The 21,098-nt window shown below is 42.5% G+C and overlaps 1 protein-coding gene and 2 non-coding genes across 4 annotated transcripts; 2 read left to right on the top strand and 1 right to left on the bottom strand.

Moving 5' to 3' along the window:
- The first annotated feature begins 468 nt into the window (after window positions 1-468).
- Window positions 469-15,808, top strand: gpr68 (G protein-coupled receptor 68). Of its 2 annotated transcripts, none has more exons than XM_089004495.1 (6): window positions 469-677; window positions 8,307-8,456; window positions 10,974-11,107; window positions 13,143-13,365; window positions 14,399-14,579; window positions 14,669-15,808. In XM_089004495.1, the coding sequence occupies exons 1-6, from the start codon at window positions 591-593 to the stop codon at window positions 14,995-14,997; spliced, it is 1,104 nt and encodes a 367-aa protein (XP_088860621.1). In that variant the 5' UTR covers window positions 469-590; the 3' UTR covers window positions 14,998-15,808. The 2 variants fall into 2 exon arrangements, with proteins under 2 accessions (XP_088860621.1, XP_088860620.1); XM_089004494.1 differs by having other exon boundaries at window positions 14,384-14,579.
- On the top strand, window positions 5,437-5,509 carry trnav-uac (transfer RNA valine (anticodon UAC)). The gene has a single exon. It is a non-coding gene; the product is annotated as a tRNA-Val (tRNA).
- Window positions 6,045-6,116, bottom strand: trnad-guc (transfer RNA aspartic acid (anticodon GUC)). Its single transcript has one exon. It is a non-coding gene; the product is annotated as a tRNA-Asp (tRNA).
- Window positions 15,809-21,098: the final 5,290 nt, after the last annotated feature.

Below are 21,098 nucleotides of genomic sequence, written 5' to 3'. Positions count from 1 at the left end.
CTTGGGAATGCCATAAATTGACTAAAAATAGACAGAAATAGCTGAAACACTGGTGAATGGTCGTCCATAGACTGAATAGTGTGTGGTTGTAATTTGAAATAAATAGCTTTTTAATCAATGCCACAATTGAAATTTTCATGGGTCACCCTGTATTTTGCAAAGGACTTCAAATGATCCGATTTGCTTCTTGTTCATTTAAGTTGAGCTCAAATATCCATGTGGTATACAAGAAAGTCTGATGTCTTTATGTGAAACCGGTTGTTGATGGGTCCGGAAAAAAAAAGAGTATCAAGCAACAACCATTGGCGTTCCATTGGGAAACAGACCATTACTATGTGCGCACTGCCGCGTACAGCATATTCCATCAAGGCATTTTCCACTTTCACTGTGTTATGGACAACAGATCTGGTTTCTTTGTTCTGCCAAGGCCTAAAACACATTTCTTTCTTCCCTCTAGAGTGGCAGCCAGGAAACTAACCAACCTTGTCCAAGAAGACAACAAAACAAAGACTATTTATTTGTATGTAGGTGTGAAAAGGAGAACCCCCGAGAGAAGTTCATCTAAAAAGAGAAGGCTGTGCTAGTTGATTATGCTTGAAGAGGGCATTATGAACTGCACCGTTAGCCATGAAATCCACCAGTACCTCTTCTGCTTTGTGTATATCTTCGTACTACTGGTGAGTGTGTGCCAATTATAAATATTTACTGAGTATGCGTATATTTCAGAAATTACTCTCTTAATAGCACACAATGTTTTCAAATTGGATATTTTTGTCCATGTCAACTTTCCGGAGCACTTCAGTGAGAAGTTGGCATAGTCTCATTGTGAGGTGTGCGTGTGTGTGTGTGTGTGTGTGTGTGTGTGTGTGTGTGTGTGTGTGTGTGTGTGTGTGTGTGTGTGTGTGTGTGCGCGCATGTGTGCGTGTCAGTGTGTGGATGTATGTGCATGCGTTGCGTGTGCGTGTATACGTGTGTGCGTGTGTTTGTGTGTGTGTGCGTGCGTGTGTGTGAGTGTGTGCGTGTATGGATGTATGTGTGTCCGTGCTTGCGTGTGTGTGTGTGTGTGTGTCTGTGTGTGTGTATGCGCATGTGTATGCGAGTGTGTGCATGTATGTTTTCTTCGACTTGAGATACACTGCATAGTAGCATTGAACTAATTTCACTTCACAACCAAGAAAGACGTTTCGAGTTTTTTTTTGCCACACCCAGTCCAAGTGTACTACCAAACTTTTCATAAATCAATGAAAACTATGAATTTTTGAACCATAGTGTTAATGAATATAGCCTTATTATGAGAACTGTTAGTAGCCACTGTTGTGGACCAAGACGTAGCAAGCATTAGCAAGGATGAAGTGAGGAGGGTGCTGAAGAGGATGAAGGGGGGAAAGGCACTCGGGCCTGATGATTTACCAATCGAGGTATGGAAGTGTCTTGGAGAGGTGGCGGTGGTGTTCCTGACTGGGTTATTCAACAAGATCTTAGATGGTGAACAGATGCCTGAAGAATGGAGACGAAGTGTACTCGTGCCCATTTTTAAGAACAAAGGAGATGTGCAGAGTTGTACTAATTACCGAGGAATAAAGTTGATGAGCCATACAATGAAACTCTGGGAAAGAGTAGTTGAAGCTAGACTAAGAGCAAAAGTGAACATTTGTGAGCAGCAGTATGGCTTCATGCCAAAAAAGAGTACGACAGATGCAGTGTTTGCTTTAAGAATGCTGATAGAGAAATACAGAGAAGGTCAGAAGGAATTGCATTGTGTCTTTGTAGATCTGGAGAAAGCGTACGACAGGGTGTCCAGAGAAGAGCTGTGGCATTGCATGAGGAAGTCTGGAGTGACAGAATAGTATGTCAGAGCGGTGCAAGACATGTTATCACGACTGTAAGACAGTTGTGAGGTGTGCTGTCGGTGTGACGGAGGAATTCAAGGTGGAGGTGGGACTCCACCAAGGGTCAACTCTGAGCCCCTTCCTCTTTGCTATGGTGATGGACAGGCTGACAGACAATGTTAGACAAGAATCTCCTTGGACCATGATGTTTGCAGATGACATTGTGATCTGTTGCGAGAATGGGGAACAGGTGGCAGAGAAACGAGAAATGTGGAGATATGCCCTGGAAAGGAGAGGAATGAAGATCAGTTGCAGCAAGACGGAATATATGTGTGTGAATTAGATGGTTCCCAGTGCAAGAGTGATGCTACAGGAATAAGAGATAAAGAAGGTGGAGGATTTTAAGTACTTGGGGTCAACTGTCCAGAGCAATGGAGAGTGTGGAAAAGAGGTGAAGAAGCGTGTTCAGGCAGGCTGGAGCGGCTGGAGAAAAATGTCAGGTGTGATGTGTGATAGAAGGGTTTCAGCTAGGATGAAAGGAGAAGTGTATAAAACAGTGGTGAGACCAGCCATGATGTTTGGACTGGAGACAGTGCCACTGAAGAAGAGACAGGAAGCAGAGCTGGAGGTAGCAGAGCTGAAGATATTGAGGTTTTCTTTGGGAGTGACCAGGTTGGATTGGATCAGGAATGAGTACATTAGAGGGACAACTCATATTAGAGGCTTTGGAGATAAAGTCAGAGAGGCCAGACTGAGATGGTTTGGACATGTCCAGAGGAGAGAGAGTGACTATATCGGGAGAAGGATGCCGAGTCTTGAACTGCCAGGCAGGAGACAGAGAGGAAGACCGAAGAGGAGGTTTATGGATGTGGTCAAAGAGGACATGAAGGTAGCTGGTGTGAGAGAAGAGGATGCACAAAACCGGGAAAGATGGAGGACATTGATTCGATGTGGCGACCCCTGAAGGGAAAAACCGAAAGGAAAAGAAGAAGATGAGAACTGTTAGTAGCCGTTTTTCCCCTGAACATTTATTTAATCTCTTAAAGAATATACGGTAGTGTTAATTTAGGATGGATGCATGGCTTGAGGAGCCCGTGATGAGAAGAAAGGAGCGTCAGCGCAGAGTGCCAATAACTATGTGGAACTGTCGCGGCTTGGAATTGAAGCAGATTTACGTGAGACAGTAGACTGTTTTCATCAATGGATGATAAAGCTTCATGTTTGCTTTCAACATTTAGTTTGTAGCAGACGTGCACATTGCTCCATTTTTTGTTGTCACATTATTAGTTGTTTTTTATTGTTGTTCTGACTTCAAGACGGCACTGCGAGAGAGGCTGTCTTTACAGCAGCTCTGTGTTTTGTTTTTCTACTTCTTCCTTTCCTTTCCATTTACTTTCATCACTTTGCTCCTGTGAAATGTAAATTTCTCCACTGCGAGACTAATACATGTAAAGCCTAATCCAAGTTTGTATCCATTTTCACCCCCCCCCACGTATCTTCTTTGTTCCCTATCTCAAGAAAGTCCTTGAAACCTGTCAAGCACCCCTGATTTGAATCAGAATCAGAATCAGAATCAGAATTGAAACTTTTATCTCGGCATTTACGCACAACAGGGGAAGTCTAGACCTCCTCATGCCAGGAAAATTGCATCAATCTTTTTTTTTCTTCAATTTCAAGACATTTACCAAGGGGGCAGGACATATATATCCCAATCCCAATATAAATTTATGGCTGTTAGTTTCTTTTGCTTTTCTCACGACACTCTCGAGAGCCCGAAGCGATTTGTAACTAAAGAAAATAATAAATACCTTCAAAGGCACTGTTCGTCTTTTCCAGCCTGTATTTGGAAAAACCAACATCATCACTGTCCGAAATTCAACAAACCCACGAAGTAAGAGTAAGGCCGACTCTCTCCTCCAACATAACATATAGCTTAGCCTTTAATAATATTAATAATAATAATACATTTAATTTCTAAGCATCTTTCAAAACTCTCAAGGACACTTTACAGTCATGGGATTTTTTTGTGCGGGTGAGCAGCGGCAGCCATTCGCGCCAGTGTTTAAGTCCCTATTATGCTAGCTCATTACTAATGCTAACACTTCCAACCATCCATTTGATGACAGTTATTTCATTGGGGTAAGATACTTTCATATGAATGTTTTGAATCACAAATATCATGGAATAAATACAACTCTAATTTGAAGGTACCATTGCACATGAACATACTGTACATTACAATAACATCAATATGCAGTCAATCCAATATAGTTATTTTCCCTCCAGTAAAGCAATGAGACTGTTGTGGTGTTCTCTACGGATCCATCTTTACTGTTTACGTGAAACACGCCACACACACCCATTGTTAGCACTTTAGTTAATGGAACTGGAGTCAATGCAAATGTATCACAAAGGAAGCACAGTCTAACTTTGTGCATGGGTGGAGTTTTCTTTCTTTTCGTGTTTTCCTTAGACTTGCACAGCCAGAACAGTGCGTTTGCGCTATTGTGTGCCATTATGAGATGGAATGCAGCCAACTCTTGGGAAAATTAAAGTGGCTCCCCTGTACAGGTTTCTGGACAAATTCAGGACAGAAAAAGGATTTCGCGTGAATTGAGAGATTTGCCTTTTTTTAAATAAAAATATTTTTATTAATGAAAAAAATCACTGCAAGAATTACAAAAACAATGCAAGAATGACAAAGTACAAATTAGGAAAAGTGCGAGCAGTGGTGGTCACGTTCGTCTTACGGACGAAAGGTTTTGAGCTCGAAACTGGGTGGAAACATTCTCTGGTCCTTTTTGATTCGCTGTGAAAACTAGCGATGTGCCATACTGTGCTGAGGTTCCAAGGTGTGTGCCGAGTAAACAGGTGAAATCATTTGCAATGCGCGGTTTCGAGGCGTGGGTCGATTTCGATTGTGGAAACGCTCGAAGTCTCAGAATGCATGCGCTCCCGCGATGAGAAGATCAAAACGTCAGGGCTAAGTGCTGATGCATATGTGGAACTGTCGCAGCTTGAAATTTAAGCGGATTTGGGTGGGACAGGAGATGTGAGACAATCTTTTTTGGTCAATCGTTGCGACAGCTTAGTGTTTGCTTTCAACATTTAGCTTGTAGTAGACATGCACATTCCACCGTGACGTCCCGGATACACTGGTGAAAACAACACTTTGATCCTCTCCTCATCTGGAACTGCTTCATGCAACAAAGAGGGTGCAGAAAGTGCCCAAGATTGAATGACTGTCTGTGTGTTTGTGTTGTCATATTATTTGTTAATTAGTTTTTTTCGTTCTTTTGACTTCAAGATGCTGCCGCGAGAATGGCTGCTTTTACAGCAGCTCCAGTATTTTGTTTTTCTACTTCTTCCTTTCCTTTCCTTTTCCTGTCATAAATTTACTGCTGTGAAATGGGAAGAGCGGTGCCAATGATTTTTTTTCTGCCATCTTAACCGTCCGTTAGGGACACAGACCTTAAAGAAAGATCTAACCACTAAAACACAATAACAAAGTCTTGAAACAGGAGAGATGAGTGTTACATTTCAATGTTACCTTTGCTATCAGTTAAGAGCAACAACAGCATTGATATGAAACTCAGTGCACTCTCAAGTTTCCATGGTGTAGTGGTTATCACATTCGTCTTACACACGAAAGGTCCCCGGTTCGAAACTGGATGGAAACATGATTGTGGTCCGTATTAAGCGCTTTGTGTACAGCTTCAGATGTTTTTAAAGCGCTTTTTAAGTCAATGTCTGTTGTATTGTAAATTGATTTATATAGCGCTTTTACAGGAGCTGAAGCTGCAACGAAGCGCTTAACATGGACAGATATCATATACAAGACAAAAAGGAGTCATAAAGTTAGTAGAAACACCATGGAGTGAAACCAAGATCAAGTCGGAATCATGCTGAGTCTTCCGCGTGACAGGCCGAGATACTATCCACTATGCTAACTCGGAACTTTAGAAGATCTAACCATCAAAACACATCAACAGAGTCAGACGAGTGTTTCATTTCAAGGTTGTAATTGCTATCAGTTAATCGTAATGACAGCCTTCTTATGAAACATGCTTCTCTCTCAATCGTCCATGGCGTAGTGGTTATCGCGTTCGTCTCACACACAAAAGGCTTGCAGTCTGAAAATAGGTGGTAATATTCTCTTCTCCATTTTGAATGACAGTGGACATTGCATCACTAAATTATTTATAAAGACATGAACTCCCCATCAGGGAATCGAACCCTGGTCTTCCGCGTGACAGGCGGAGATACTGTCCACTATACTAATGAGGAACACAGCCATGACACAAGATCTAACCACCAAAACAGATTAACAGGTAATGGAAATAAGTGAGATGATAGTTTCCGATTAGGCGCTTAAAATAAAATGTGATGATAAGAAGGGAGCGCTGATGCATATATGGGACTGTCACAGCTTGGAATTGAAGCGGATTTAAGTGGGACAGGAGATGTGAGACAATCTTTTTCGTCAATCGTTGCTACAGTTTAGTGTTTGGTTTCAACATTTAGCTTGTGGTAGACAAGCACATTTCTCCATGATGTCCATGACCCACTGGTGAAAAGGATGCTTTGATCCTCTCCTCTTTCATCTGGAACTGCTTCTTGCAACAAAGAGGGTGCAGAAAGTGCTCAAGATTGAATGACTGTCTGTCTTTGTTTTGTCATATTATTTGTTATTTAGTATTTTTTTTCTTTTGACTTCAAGATGGTGCCGTGCCCATTTTGTTTTTGTACTTCTTCGTTACCTTTCCTTTGCCTTTCATAACTTTGCTGCTGTGAAATTTAAATTTCTCCACTCTGAGAGCAATACAGACTAATCCGATCTATTCCAATCCATGGTGTGAAGGGTCCAGTAGGATTTTCCATGCCCTTGTCTTGGTTTTTGTCGGTGTGCAAGTCCTTGAGAGTGGGAAGGGCGGTGTCAATGATTTTTTTCCGCCATCTTAACTGTCTGTTCGGAATACAGACCTTAAAGGAAGATCTAACCACTAAAACACAACAACAGAGTCTTGAAAAAGGTGAGACAAGTCTTACATTTCAAGGTTGCCATTGCTATCAGTTAACAGCAACAACAGCATTGATATGAAACGGGGTTTACACTCAAGTTTCCATGGTGTAGTGATTGTCACATTCGTCTTACACACGAAAGGTCCCCAGTTTGAAACTGGGTGGAAACATGATTGCTATCCATGTTAAGCGCTTTAGTAGAGCTTCAGCTGTTTTTAAAGTGCCATATAAATCAATATGTGTTGTATTATATATTGATTTATACAGCACTTTCATAACAGCTGAAGCTGCAACGTAGCGCTGAACATGGACAGGTATCATATCCAGGACAAACATTAGTCATAAAGTTAGTAGAAAGCACCAGGGAGTGAAACCAAGATCAAGTCGGAATCATGCTGAGTCGTTCACGTGACAGGCCGAGATACTATGCACTATACTAACTCTGAACACGATCCTCAAATAACATCTTACCATCTAAACACATCAACAGAGTATTGAAACATTGCTTTTAGTTAATAGCAATGACAGCCTTCATATGAAACACCCTTGTCTCTCCAATTTTCCAACAGATTATGGAAATAAGTGACATGATAGTTCCAGATCAAGGCTGTCATTGGTGTCAGTGAATTGCAATGACAGTCTTGATATGAAAGACTCCTGTCTCTAACCTTTACATCGTGCAGTGGTGTTCCCGTTCGTTTTACAGACGAAAGGCCTTGAGCTCGAAACTGGGTGGAAACATTCTCTTCTCCTTTTTGATTTGCTGTGAAAACGAGTGATGTGCCCGACTGAGCCGAGGCTCAGAGGCGTGTGCCGAGTAAACAGGTAAAACCATTTGAAATGCGCGGTTTCAGGCGTTGGTCAATTTTGCTTGCTGCCACACCCAAAGCCTCGGAACGCACATGTCTCCCGCGATGAGAAGAAAGGAACGTCAGAATATGTGGAAATGAAGCGGATTAACGTGGGACAGGAGATGTGAAACAATCTCTTTTCTGTCAATGGATGCTACAGCTTCGTTTTTGCCATCAACATTTAGCTTGTAGCAGTCATGCACATTCCACCATGAAGTCCCTTATCCGCTGGTGAAAAGGACGCTTTGATCCTCTCCTCTTTCATCTGGAATTCCATGCAACAAAGAGGGTGCAGAAAGTGCTTAAGATTGAATGACTGCCTGCGTCTTTGTGTTGTCATATTATTTGTTATTTAGGTTTTTGTTTTTTTTTACTTCAAGATGGTGCCGCGAGAGTGGCTGTCTTTACAGCAGCGCATGTATTTTGTTGTTCTACGTCTTTCTTTCTTTACTCTGCCTTTCATAACTTTGCTGCTGTGAAATGTAAATTTCTCCACTGCGAGACAAATAATCCAATTCAATCCATCCGTTCATTTGGTGACAAGGTGGGCTATCTCAATTCTTACCAGCATTTAAGAGAATCACATGTGTCTTCCTTATTTTAGGTTGGTGTTCCCTCCAACCTGTACTCGCTGTACCATGCAGCACTGCAACTAAAGCAAAAGAATGAGCTGGGAGTTTATTTGATAAACCTCACTGTGTCTGATCTACTATACCTGGCATCACTACCACTGTGGCTCCAATACTTTTTTCAGGTATTGTGTTGTGTTGTGTTGTTTATCATTTCATGTTTACTGTTCTATTGACAGCAGCACGGGCGCCCACAGTAGCTCACCTCTCTGCTTAGGAAAGAAATTTCATCTGTGTAGTATGTTGCACATGTAGCACATTTGTTCACATAAACATGAAGGTAAACGAGAATCAAACATTCTGTCACATACAGTGCCTTTAACCAATGGTCAGGCTTCTAAATTAATAACATGTGGAAAAAACATGGGCTCTTGCATTGTAAATAACACAGCCACCTTATGTCGACTGAATACAGTTACAGATATCAAATATGCTTTTTATACTGTATTTTTATTCAGCTAGGATGAAAGGAAAAGTGTATAAAATGCTGGTGAGACCAGCCATGATGTTTGGACTGGAGACAGTGCCACTGAAGAAAAGACAGGAAGCAGAGCTGGGGGTAGCAGAGCTGAAGATGTTGAGGGCTTCTTTGGGAGTGACCAGGATGGATAGGATCAGCAATGAGTATGTGGCGTCACACGTGTGTATGATTTTGAAGTGCGTCTTTCAACCATTTCATGTCTTTCAATTCCTTGATCTCCTTGATGTGCGTCTCTCCCTGACGCATAGCACACGCTTGAAACTTGTATAAAAGGAGCTGTCGCGGGACAGAGAGATTGGGGGCGAACCACGGGGCAGAATCATATCAGACTCATCTCGGGCATCGGACGGACATCACGGCACGACTTGCTCGACTCCACGCCGCGATCAAGCGCTGCGCGTCACCTGCTTGGGAGATCTGAGAACGAACCTACTTACAAATAAAGAGAACCATCAAACTCTAAGTACATTAGTGGGACAACTCATATTGGAGGCTTTGGAGAGAAAGTCAGAGAGGCCGGACTGAGATGGTTTGGACATGTCCAGAGGAGAGAGAGTGACTATATCGGGAGAAGGATGCTGAGCCTTGAACTGCCAGGCAGGAGACCTTTCATAACTTTGCTGCTGTGAAATGTAAATGTATCCACTGCGAGACTAATAAAGGCAAATCCAATCCAATTCAAAAGAGGAGGTTTATGGATGTTGTCAAAGAGAACACGGGTAGCTGGTGTGAGAGAAGAGGATGCACAAAACCAGGGTAGATGGAGAACACTGATTCGCTGTGGTGACCACTGAAGGGAAAAGCCGAAAGGAAAAGAAGAATATATTGTATTTTTATACTATGTCCAGTTCTTTTTATGAAACATTCTTGCGCAGTCATACATTTCAGTCTGCTGACATTTCTATTATGCGTGGAATACTTTTTATATGTTCACCCCCCACCCCTTTCAATATCGTTGCTGTGAGATAGCAAAGTTCCCCATTGTTCCCCTATTAAAGGCATTCTGATTCTGATGGTCACCAAACTTCATTCCAGAAGATTCTACACAAATGTTTTGCACATCCCATCCATTCATTCATCCCTCAATTGTGCTTTTGGCATCAGGTCTCGGGGGCAGCCAAAAAGGCAGATCCCATCCAAGGCTAGCCAAGAGACAGCCTTTTTAACCAGGAGCTCAAATTCGGGCTACATTTGATTGCACAATTGTAGCCCAATTTTTAGCCGGCAAACGTGTCTTGTAGCCGATGTTGATTTGTCTTGACGCATCACAGCAAATGTAATGTGCCATTCTCAACGACTGGTCATGAGATGTCTGGGAAACCTCTGAGACACAATGGAAGCAAATGTGGATAAACATACTTGTTCCTCATAGTCTGCATGAAGCAGATCCGTGATGTAGTGTCGTCCAGTCAGTTCTTGCCTAATGATAAATTTGTAAGGACCAAGTCAACGAGTAGCATCACAAATCACTTCAATACAGCTGCAGGATCAACATCCTCAAGATGTTGCGAACTGGAAGATGGGCGGGATGTATGAATCTTGAATTACAGATGGTGCCAAAATAAAATTAAGAGTCATTGGACACTAATGTAGGTAAATGCAAATAATGAATGGAATAACTATGGGAAAGAATAAGCCTACTAAAATAGGAAACCATAATCAAGGCATGCTGAATAGCCGGTTGCTCTTCAAAACCAAACACGCATAGCAGTTTGCATTTTGAAATACAAAGAAGAACAAAAATGAGAATCACAGACCTTTACATTTTTCCAGCAATTGAATAGGGGCTAACTTGATGGTGTCGAGGTCGCAAGGCGTGCTGGAGCTGATGCCAGCCGTCTTCTGGGAGTAGGCAAGGGACACCCTGAATTGGTTGGCAGCCAATCACAAGGCACACAGAGACAAACAAACATCCACTCTCACACTCACGCCTATGGACAATTTGGAATGTTTAATCAGCCTGTCATGGATGTTTTTTTTTTATCAATGTGGGAAGAAACCGGAGGACCCGAAGAAAACCCATGGTACTGTGTATCAAACTTTGTGAAACATGCCATTTGTGTAAACTTCACAAATCCACATATCATTTTGTCTTACCTTGTACATGTTTTACATACCTACTGTATATTTTTGTTTCCTGTTTATGCTTTTGTTGTTGCAGGATGATGATTGGCGTCACAGGGAATGGTTGTGTCAGTTGTGTGGCTTTCTTCTTTATGAGAACATCTACATCAGCATTGGCTTCTTATGCTGTATAAGTCTGGATCGCTACCTGGCTGTCGTTCACCCTTTGAGGTTGTCTTTCATGAATTGTATCTCAGAACCAAAAAAGTAATACCGGTACATGTATATGGAACAAAAGTCCAAAACCTCAGATAACCTAACAAGCTACATGATGTAGGTATGTTGTGAAAAGATTAAACTGTATATCAAAATATAGAATATCATTGGATTATGGACCAATTAAAATGAATTTTCTAAGCATCGTGTAAGGATTAAGGATTTTTATGCAATTTTTTACATCATTAAACATCTTAAATTGACTTGTCCTGGAATAGTAAATCGTGAAGTATAGCACGAGTGATGCTTTTTAGCAACAATATGAGAGTTACGGTAAATAATGTTATTACGAATGACCAAAGGTGGGAGTAAGTCCAATTCGCAAGTCTCCTCAGGTCGTAACGTTCAAGTCTTCAGCATCACCCAAGTCAAGTGGAGAAAGGAATAATAATTTCATTTTCCGTACCGCTTATTCCTCATTAGGGTCGCGGGGGTTGCTGGAGCCTAGCTCAGCTGTCTTCGGGCACGAGGCGGGGGACACCCTGAATTGGTTGCCAGCCAATCGCAGGGCACACAAAGACGTACAACAGTCACTCTCACACTCACACCTAGGGACAATTTGGAGTGGTCAATCTGCCTGCCATGCATGTTTTTGGAGTGTGGGACGAAACCGGAGGACCCGGAGAAAACCCACGCGGGTCCAGGGAGAACATGCAAACTCCACACAGGGAGGCCGGAGCGGGACGTGAACCGTTGACCTCTGCACTGTGAAGCCGGTGTGCTAACCACTCGACTACCGGGCCGCCAGGAATAATAATAATAATAATAATAATAATAATAATAATAATAATAATAATAATAATAATAATAATAATAATAATAATAATAATAATAATAAAATACAAAGGCTGGACTAAGAATTCAATCACTTTTTCTCGCTGATCATACTACATAAATTACATCTTGACCCCAAATGAAATGAGCATTTACACCTCTAAAGATAAATGCAAAACTACTTCCCTTAAATGGGCCAACAGGCAAACCATTTATCTGCTGATGTAGAAGTGGCTAAAGCCAAACTGTAGCGAGGATTTTACTTTATGGACTTGAGGATGCAATCTCTACAGTCGAGTTTGAAAGAGTCCCACACTTTCATCGTTTTCTTCATTCTTCATTTCCCTTCTTGCTCAGTCAACCACATTTGCCTTGAATTTGTTGCCATCCTGTCTAAATCTGAGAGATTCTGCAATAGAAGTCCATACACAGACCGTTTGCCAATGCTGTTGGTTTCCATCTCACTCTGTCATTCCATTTCATAGTGTTGGTGTCATTTTCTGGACGAGGCCCTGCAACCAGTTTTGGGTCAATCCCTGTAACATCGCTGTAATTTTATGGTGATAATTTAACAGCATTTCTGACCGATGTTCTTTATTTATTTTATATTTTATGTTATTTTATTTTTTGTTTTCAAATTTTCAACCCTACCTCTGTTACAAAACCCGCTGTCTAGAGTTCAGATGTTTGTTTGGCTAGTTTGTGCCTTTAACATTTCAAATGCATAGATTTGAAATTATTGCAGGAGGTGGAATCATTTTAAATAATCAAACTGAAACCTCCCTGTCTTGTCTAACATTTCGTAGCACTATCTATTTCACTTTTTGAAATAGCATGGTCTACCTCTATTATTCGAATACTGGTGCAGACTTGAGATTCGCCTTTTGAAACTTTCAGAGACAGCCATGGTGTCAAACTCACTTTTGTCATTGGGATGATTTAAGTTAGTTTCCGATGGGACACGTTTTGACTGAAAGCATGTAGAGAAATATAAAATAACGGCTTAAATGAGGGGTTTGCTCAACAAAAATGCTTTGAGTATTATTTTTATTGATTCCAAATGAACATGTGAAATTATTTTACAGATTTTAGTAAGCATGGCGCGCTACATCTGGCCCAAGGCCTTGAGTTTGACCCCAGTGGGTTAGCGTAAGGTTGAATAGGACGAATGATACATTTGTAAAGACCAATCTAAAACATTTTCATTTGTCTGCAGGTTCACCTCCCTCCGCTCTGTAAGTGCAGCTTGTCTTTTCAGTGCCATCATCTGGCTGAAGGAAATTGCCGTTGGCATGGTTTTCTTTCGTCATAAAGAGCTGAGCACAAATTCCAACAACCAATCAGTCTGCTTTGAGCACTACCCCATGCAGCCTTGGGAGTATGCAATCAACTACTACCGCTTCACTATTGGTTTCATGTTCCCATTGGCCATCCTGCTGGTAAGAATACTGTTTCTATAATTATTCATATTTATGATGATATTTGTGAGTCCAGACAGGTTTTCCACGCATGCTGAAAATACCAATTTTTATTTTAACCCTTTCAAGGGAAAGCGGTTACCACAGTAGACAGCTTCTATTCCATTGTTGTCAGGTTATACAGACTGTAGGGTTAAATAAAAAGAGCATGTGCTCTTAATGCACTTCATTCAGGACACTGTTTTTGATTTCAGGGGAAATGCTAGTAGCTGTGTTGCTCCCATGAATATTTATCCTTCTCAAAAAGATGCCACGTTAGAAAAATTTACAATATCCACTCTCCAATCACTCAGTTTGGAAGTTGAGTTGATGGCTGTCAAATGCATCTGGTGCCACTGAAATAACAAATAATGAGGCCAATTTAACTAGTTGAAAGCCTGTCTCTCGTGTGAAAAGGTCGTAGATGGATGTCCTGCACAAAGAGGAAGAAGCAAGAGCAATGGCCGTATTCAAACAAAAGACAACTAAACTGCAATGAATCACATAGCAAAGAGTCAAAACAACTGACTCCTGTAAGGTCTGTTTTCTGGTTGACCTTCAGTTTTCTGCTTGACCTTCACTTGATTCATGTGTTTTTTTGCATTAACATTGTTGGAAATGAAATTATTACAGTCCATGAAACTCTCGCCTTTAGGGTTTGTTTTGCATTCCGCATTACAAAAATATGTATCTTGATTTGATTGCAATCATTCATTGTTTTGAATTGGAGTCTGAAGGGATGATTGTCTGTATTTGGCTTGCGATTTGTTCGTAACCTGTTCTAGGTGTACCCCACCTCTCACCTGAAGTCAACTGGGTTGACCTCCAGCACGTCTATGACCTAATTTGGTTAAACAGAATAAAATAGGTGTGGATGGGTGCATCTTTTTGCCATTTTGTTTGAACGCTAAGTGACTTTGAAACAGACACAAAGCGATTTTTCCATCTTCACGTAGTTTTAAGAAGTGCAAATGCAATGACTGCTCATATTCTGCCCTAGATCTTTGGTTTGCAGATCAGCTACCTGTGCGTACTTCGTGCTGTGGGCCAAAGTGCAGGCACACAACCAGATCAGAAGACCCGAATCCGACAGTTAGTTAGCAGTACCATCCTCATCTTCCTCATCTGCTTTTCCCCTTACCATGTCTTTCTGTTAGTTCGCACAGTCCTGGAGAGGGACTGCAACTTTATTACAGGTATGCTTTTTTTTTCAACGAAGTGATCTTTTGACTAGGACTAAAACTGTCGAGTCACATCGTGTGTCCTGTGTTCTTATTTCCAAAAGGAATTTTCAACTATTACCACCTAGCACTGTTGTTGACCTCTTTGAACTCTGTGGCTGATCCCGCTCTCTACTGTTTTGTCAGCGAAAGTGCTCGCAGAGGTTTTTCACGGGCTATTTTTCGACCTGCGACGAGATTTGTCTGTTGCTGCCTTGGCAACTGCAGCGCCACGCCCACCATCTTGGCCACAGATTCCCACGATGTTCCGACTGACGAGAACAACACAGACAAGCCTGTCATTCTGCTCAATCATGACAGCAAGAACTGCAGAAATACAATTCTAATCACAGTAGATGATAAAAAAAGTTATGATAGCATTAACTTAAAATAGAAATCGTGGAAAGACTGGTATGGAGGAGAACCAGAAGACCGAAAGTATATTAGGATGATGAATGGAGTAAACGCATCCAAAGTCCATACCCGCAGGTGCCAGCCTCCACAGGTCATACCACAGGTACACGGTAGTGACCACTGATCCTGATGCCGCTCTGTTCCGGCCCCCTCCCCCCATCACTCAACTAATTTGACAGAGCTCCACACACATACTTATCATATTTTATTTGTTAACTCTTTCAGGGACTGTGGTTACGAGAATGGACAGGTTTTATAGACAGGTGATTATGTTAGAGGTTCTCATTATTTGTGCATGAAATGGTTCAAATACGCCATGCATTTGACCAAAGAGTCACACACCGAGAGGACTTTCCTTTTGCAGTTCCTGTCAGACAGCAATGCAGTGGTTCTCAACTGTTGTCATTCTGTGACCTAAATCTTCCGATAGCTGCAACGTTGCGACCCATTTTGCAGACGTTTTGATGAATTAATAACGTATTGAATTTCTTTGTTCAAAAGTATGGATGTCAAAATACATGTATAGTATGTCCCAATTTCAGACCTACTTGTAGTTCCAAATGATTTTGACACACTGGCAAAAGCAGATTGCGAGCCATGATGTCCGCTAGCCAACGTTTGAGCTACACTTTTGTGGTATTATAGGTTCGATAAGAGAAAATAGAAGATCAAATAAGTGTTTTGGGTGAATGAAAGTCAATATAAATACAAGTACAGTATTTTGTGACCCACATTTGGTCAACATGTCAAATTGTTGCTATCATTGTTTTTTTTGCATTGTTTTGGGAGTTGTGGCAGAAGAAGGTTGACCATTAGCTAAAGCGTTCCAACAATGGAAATGATGGCAATTTAGGTCAGGACCTGGTCAAAGTTGAAAAAAAGAGAAGATGAGCAGCCAGTCAGAAGCATCTGTTCCAATGTGTGCTGAATGTGTCTTCTGCTGTGGGTGTATTTTATTTTTATGGCACATTTCACTGTATTTACAGTATATCATTTTAAAAAATAATTCCCGACAAAGTTTCATCGTTACACCACCAGAAAAACATCACAGATTCAGCTAAGTGTGAGTAATTAGTAACATGAATGAATGAATGGATTCAAACTACATTTAGGACACGAGAATGTTATCAATAAAAAAATGTAAATTAATCAAAATAAATGTCGCAAAAAAGCAAATTCGTTCTTTGAGTTTTTCTTGCCCTCTCGGATATGTTTCTTTGTGAGCAAGGAAAACTATTGTTGTGTAAATAACACACATTTTAAAATCACAATGTCCTCGCATCTGTCTTTTCTGAATTTAAGTTGAAAAAACTGTGACAGATTTACAAAAACTTTGGCTGTCATTAGTTGGAACGACTCCCCAACCACACTGTGAAGGACTGGCAAACCATTTGAGCCCACGTTGATTGATTGAGTATGAATCATGAATACTGACACTGTGTATGTATTCATTATTCTCATCATCATCATTTTGTTTTTCTACTTCTTTCATTCCTTTCATCTTCCTTTCATAATTTTGCTGCTGTGAAATGTAAATTTCTCCACTGCGTGATTAATAAAGGTTAATCCAATCATCATCATCCTCAATACCAACATCTCAACTGTATTTATCGAGCACTTTCAAACCGACAAAGCTGCATACAAAGTGCTGTTCATGGCGAACTATTATATGCAAGCCATAAAACAGTCACAAAGATAGTAGAAAGCAACAAAGAGTAAAACTAAGTCTGAGTAATGCTGAGTCCAATGCCAAAAGAGTACAAGTACATAACGCTCTCAGAGTCCAATTCTTCAGATCACCACACATCACTCACGGTCATGACGCACATCCAGTGTGTTTTGTGCCGAGCAGTATGTGGACTACAACAGCCATACGGTGTGAAAAAGCCCATTCTGCACCTTATTTGGTTTATGTTCGTCATTTTCCCAGTGCGCAGAGTTGTGTAAATGTACAGTATTATTGTTTCAAATGCGATATTGGAATGTGCAGTGAAAATAAAAATACTCTGTATACATATGTATGCCTGTATGTGTCTGTTCGCAGATAGCACACTGCCTTTTTGTTGTGTACTGTTTCTGTTGTTTATTACAGCAGATTGGAACAGTGTGTGTCTGTTTGTGTGTGTGTGTGCCTCGACTGGGATCACCGCCTTATTGTGGTGAGGCACTTTGCGCGTCTCGATGAGCCTGAGAGCTATGTCGGCCGGAGTCTTGCACTCCTGGCAGGGTCACCCAAGCCGAACAGGTCGAGGGGTAGAGGCCAGACAAAGAGTGATCCCAAACCCGCACCCGGGGGTAGGCGTAGGCGGAGTCCAACAAACCGGACTACCGGCAGAACCCTGCAACTCCTGCCAGAAAATGGTCGCTACGAGTATCCTCATGCCACCAGAAACTCACCTGGTAAGAAAATGGATGGAAGTGTGGACTGTGCACCCACACCCTCACCTTAATCTCTACCTTTGCGCAGGATTCTTGCCCCAATCCACCCCCCCTCCCATGAAAACCCAAAGTCATGTGGCGATGTGGAATGGCGGTGGGCACAGGCCAAGGATGTGGCTAGAAGTGCCTAGCCAAACCATGCACACAGGCGGCAATGGAGTGATGGTCGTTGATAGTGCGGGATGGAGCAGCGCATCTCCTCGGCAGCTTCCATTGTGTCTGAGCAGCTCCACACTGCTCACCAATGTGAGGACCTAGAAAAAGTGGTCTAAAAATGTCTGCTCTCCACACTCCGGACGGTAAACCGCAATCGTCGGAGCATCCCCCCCCTGCGGTCGAAACTTCAAAAAACGATCACAAAAAAAGCATTGCTTCGTGGAATGTCCGCACGCTGTTGGACCTGGCTCAAACCGCTGAGAGGCCCCACCGGAGGACAGCATTTGTAGCCATGGAGCTTGCAAGATACAACATAGACATTGCAGCCCTCAGCGAGACCAGACTACATTGAGAAGACTCCCTGACAGAGGTTGGTGCATGGTATACCTACCTCTGGAAAGGGGTCCCTGAAAGCAACCGCCGTATCCATGGAGTTGGCTTTGCTGTGAAGTCCCTGCTGCAATGCATTATGGAATCCCCTATTGGCATAAATGAAAAAGCTGATGACCTGGCGCATTCCCTTGGCAAAGGGCCGCTTCGCTACACTCATCAGTGCTTACGCACCAACTCTGGATGCCAACCACATTGTCAAGGACGAGTTCTACAGAGCTCTGGACACCATCCTGCAGAAAACTCTAGCCACAGATAAGCTCCTCATCATGGGAGATTTCAATGCAAGGGTGGGCATGGAACACCGTGTGTGGAATAAAGTTATTGGCCAGCATGGAGTGGGAAAGATGGACACCAATGGCCTTCGGTTTCTCTCCCTCAGTGCAGAGCATCAGCTGGTCATTACTAACACCATTTTCCAAATGAAAGATAGGTTCAAGACCACTCCTGGACTATGTGATTGTCCGTCAGAAGGACATACAAGATGTCCTTATCACCCGTGCCATGCGTGGAGCTAAGTGTTGACCACCATGTTGACCATATGGTCAGATCCAAACTCCTTATACGCATACATCCCCGTCGTCCAAGGACAGCTCCCAATGGAAAGCTCTGCTTCACAGCACTGACCAACACCAACCTTCAACGTCCCCTTGCCGAAAAACTCGACAAGATCCCAGAGGACCCGGTCGACTGGCAAGGTCTGCGTCAGGCTATTTACAGCACAGCCTCAGGAGTGCTTGGACAGTCAAGGAGAAGATACCAGGATTGGTTCAATTCAAACGCGGATGAAATACAGTCCATTCTATCATGAGGCCCACAAAGCTCTCCTGTCCTGTCTCATGACGGAATGCAAGCCAGAGTACTTTTCGGAGAGCTCCAGTCAGAGCTCTTCGGGGTGAACGCTGGGGTGAAGCAGGGATGTGTCTTGGCTCCAGTGCTCTTTAATATCCTCCTTTCTGCCGTCACGTGCCTATTTCACAAAGGCATCGGACATGAAGATGGCATCCGGGTGGAGTACCGCCTCGATGGAAACCTCTTCAACATCAGACGGCTCCAGGCCCACGCAAAGACAAATATCTGCGACATCTGCGAACTTCAGTATGCTGATGACTGTGCTGTACTAGCTCACAGCTCAGAATCTATGCAGCATGCTCTTAACACCATTTCTAGTTTGTACCAGTCTTTTGGTCTCCAGATCAACATAAAAAACAGAGCTCATGTTCCAACTTGTGTCTCCAACTCCCACACCATCCAGCCTTCACATCAATGGCATTTGGAACTGTATAGTGCCACTTAGCAGTTTTTTTGACAACGATACTAGTGCAGCGTGTTCTACCGGAAACAAATTCCTTGTGTGTCCTACATACTTGGCAATAAAGATGACTCTGATTCTGATTCTGATTCTGATTCTGATTCACTAAATATAGTGGATCATTTTACCTACTTTGGCTCCAATTTGTCCTGCAATTGCTCCCTTGACATTGAAGTACACAAACGTATAAATAAAGCCTCGTCATCGTTTGGTCGTTTACGCAGCAGAGTCTTTATGAACCGAAACAAGAGAATTTGAACCAATATTGCCGTATACAACGCAGTATGTCTGTCCACTCTCCTCTATGGGGCAGAAACATGGACCACATACCGCCGATACATTAAAACCATTGAGGCCTTCCACATCCGGAGCCTGCAGAAGATCCTTTGCCTGTCCTGGGAAGATCGAATTACCCACTCAGACATCTTTCAGCGCACAAATTCCATCTGCATGGAGGTGGCAGTTGCAAATAAACACCTTCGGTGGATTGGACACACCATCCGCATGACCGATCACCGCCTGCCCGCCAAGTCCTCTATGGACAGCTGAAAGACGCAAAGCGCTCTGCAGGGGGGTAAAAGTGACGCCTCAAGGACTACACCAGGGACCTCCTCAAACGAGCCAACACCAACACAACGCAGCTCGAAACTTTGGCCTCCAACCGATAAACCTGGCAGACCACTTGTGCCAGGATAGTCTCTGAAATACATCAAATCCACCAAGACAGACAATTAGAGAGACACATTCAACGGCACCAGTGGGCGGCTGGTACCCCCTGCCATCCGGCCTCCTATGTTCCATCTGCAGACGTGTCTGAGGCTCAAGGATTGGGCTCTATGCACATGATAAGTGGCACCAGCGACACTGTCGCTAAACCCCCCCCCCCCCCCAATCAAACATCCCCTCCCTTGGAGCAAGCGTCATCATCACCTATGATGGACAGCTAGAAAGTGTGTGTGTGTGTGTGTGTGCGTGAGTGTGTGCATGTGTGTGTGTGTGTGTGTGTGAATTCCAGAGGACTGGAAATTTTTTGTTGTCATTTTCGTTACAAGTGCAGCACAATTTAATTATTTTTTCAGTTACACATACTTAAATAACATACAAAGACACTGACTCGTGATGGTGGGATTATTTAGAATGCTGCCTTTCATCTTTAAAAAAAAAGACCCCACTTCCTGATCAAGTTGACAAGGTCGATGAGGTGAAACAGGTCATTTTCTTTTATTTGTGACACATTTCTTGATCAAAACTAGTCTAATGATTGTGTTTCACACAATACATTTATTGTATGAAAAAAAAACATAACAAATTAAGACATTATATTTTATTGATGCAGCAAATTCATAATGGCCAAATTATAACTTCTGATGTATTGTACAAAAGTTTTACACATTCAGTTGTTGACACAAGAGTAGATAAAGCAACAGAAACACCCGACAATGTGTTTCAGGAGCATCAGACAAAGCATTGCTATTAAATGAATCATTTCTGACTGGCATGGCTTACGAGCACGCCGGTTGCCCTTTAACGGTGTCTGTTGGCTCCCGGGTTGGGCCCTCTTGGCATCTTTGCTCTCCTGGGAGTGAGTGGGGATGTTGGAATGTTGGAGTTACCCCCAGCATGTTGCTCTCATTTTCTCATGCATAGTTAAACTACTAAGAATATCCACTCGCCATGTTCACAAACACTGTCAGTGGAGAATCTTGTTTGGCAGTGTGAGGAATATGGTCTGACAAACCCATTCAATAATTGTCTCATTGAAAGGAATCTCAGCTCGCATTGTG

This window comes from Hippocampus bargibanti, linkage group LG09, assembly GCF_051943395.1.
Source record: "Hippocampus bargibanti isolate YZ-2025 linkage group LG09, ASM5194339v1, whole genome shotgun sequence".
NCBI lineage: Eukaryota > Metazoa > Chordata > Actinopteri > Syngnathiformes > Syngnathidae > Hippocampus > Hippocampus bargibanti.
This window is presented reverse-complemented; position numbering and strand designations above follow the sequence as displayed.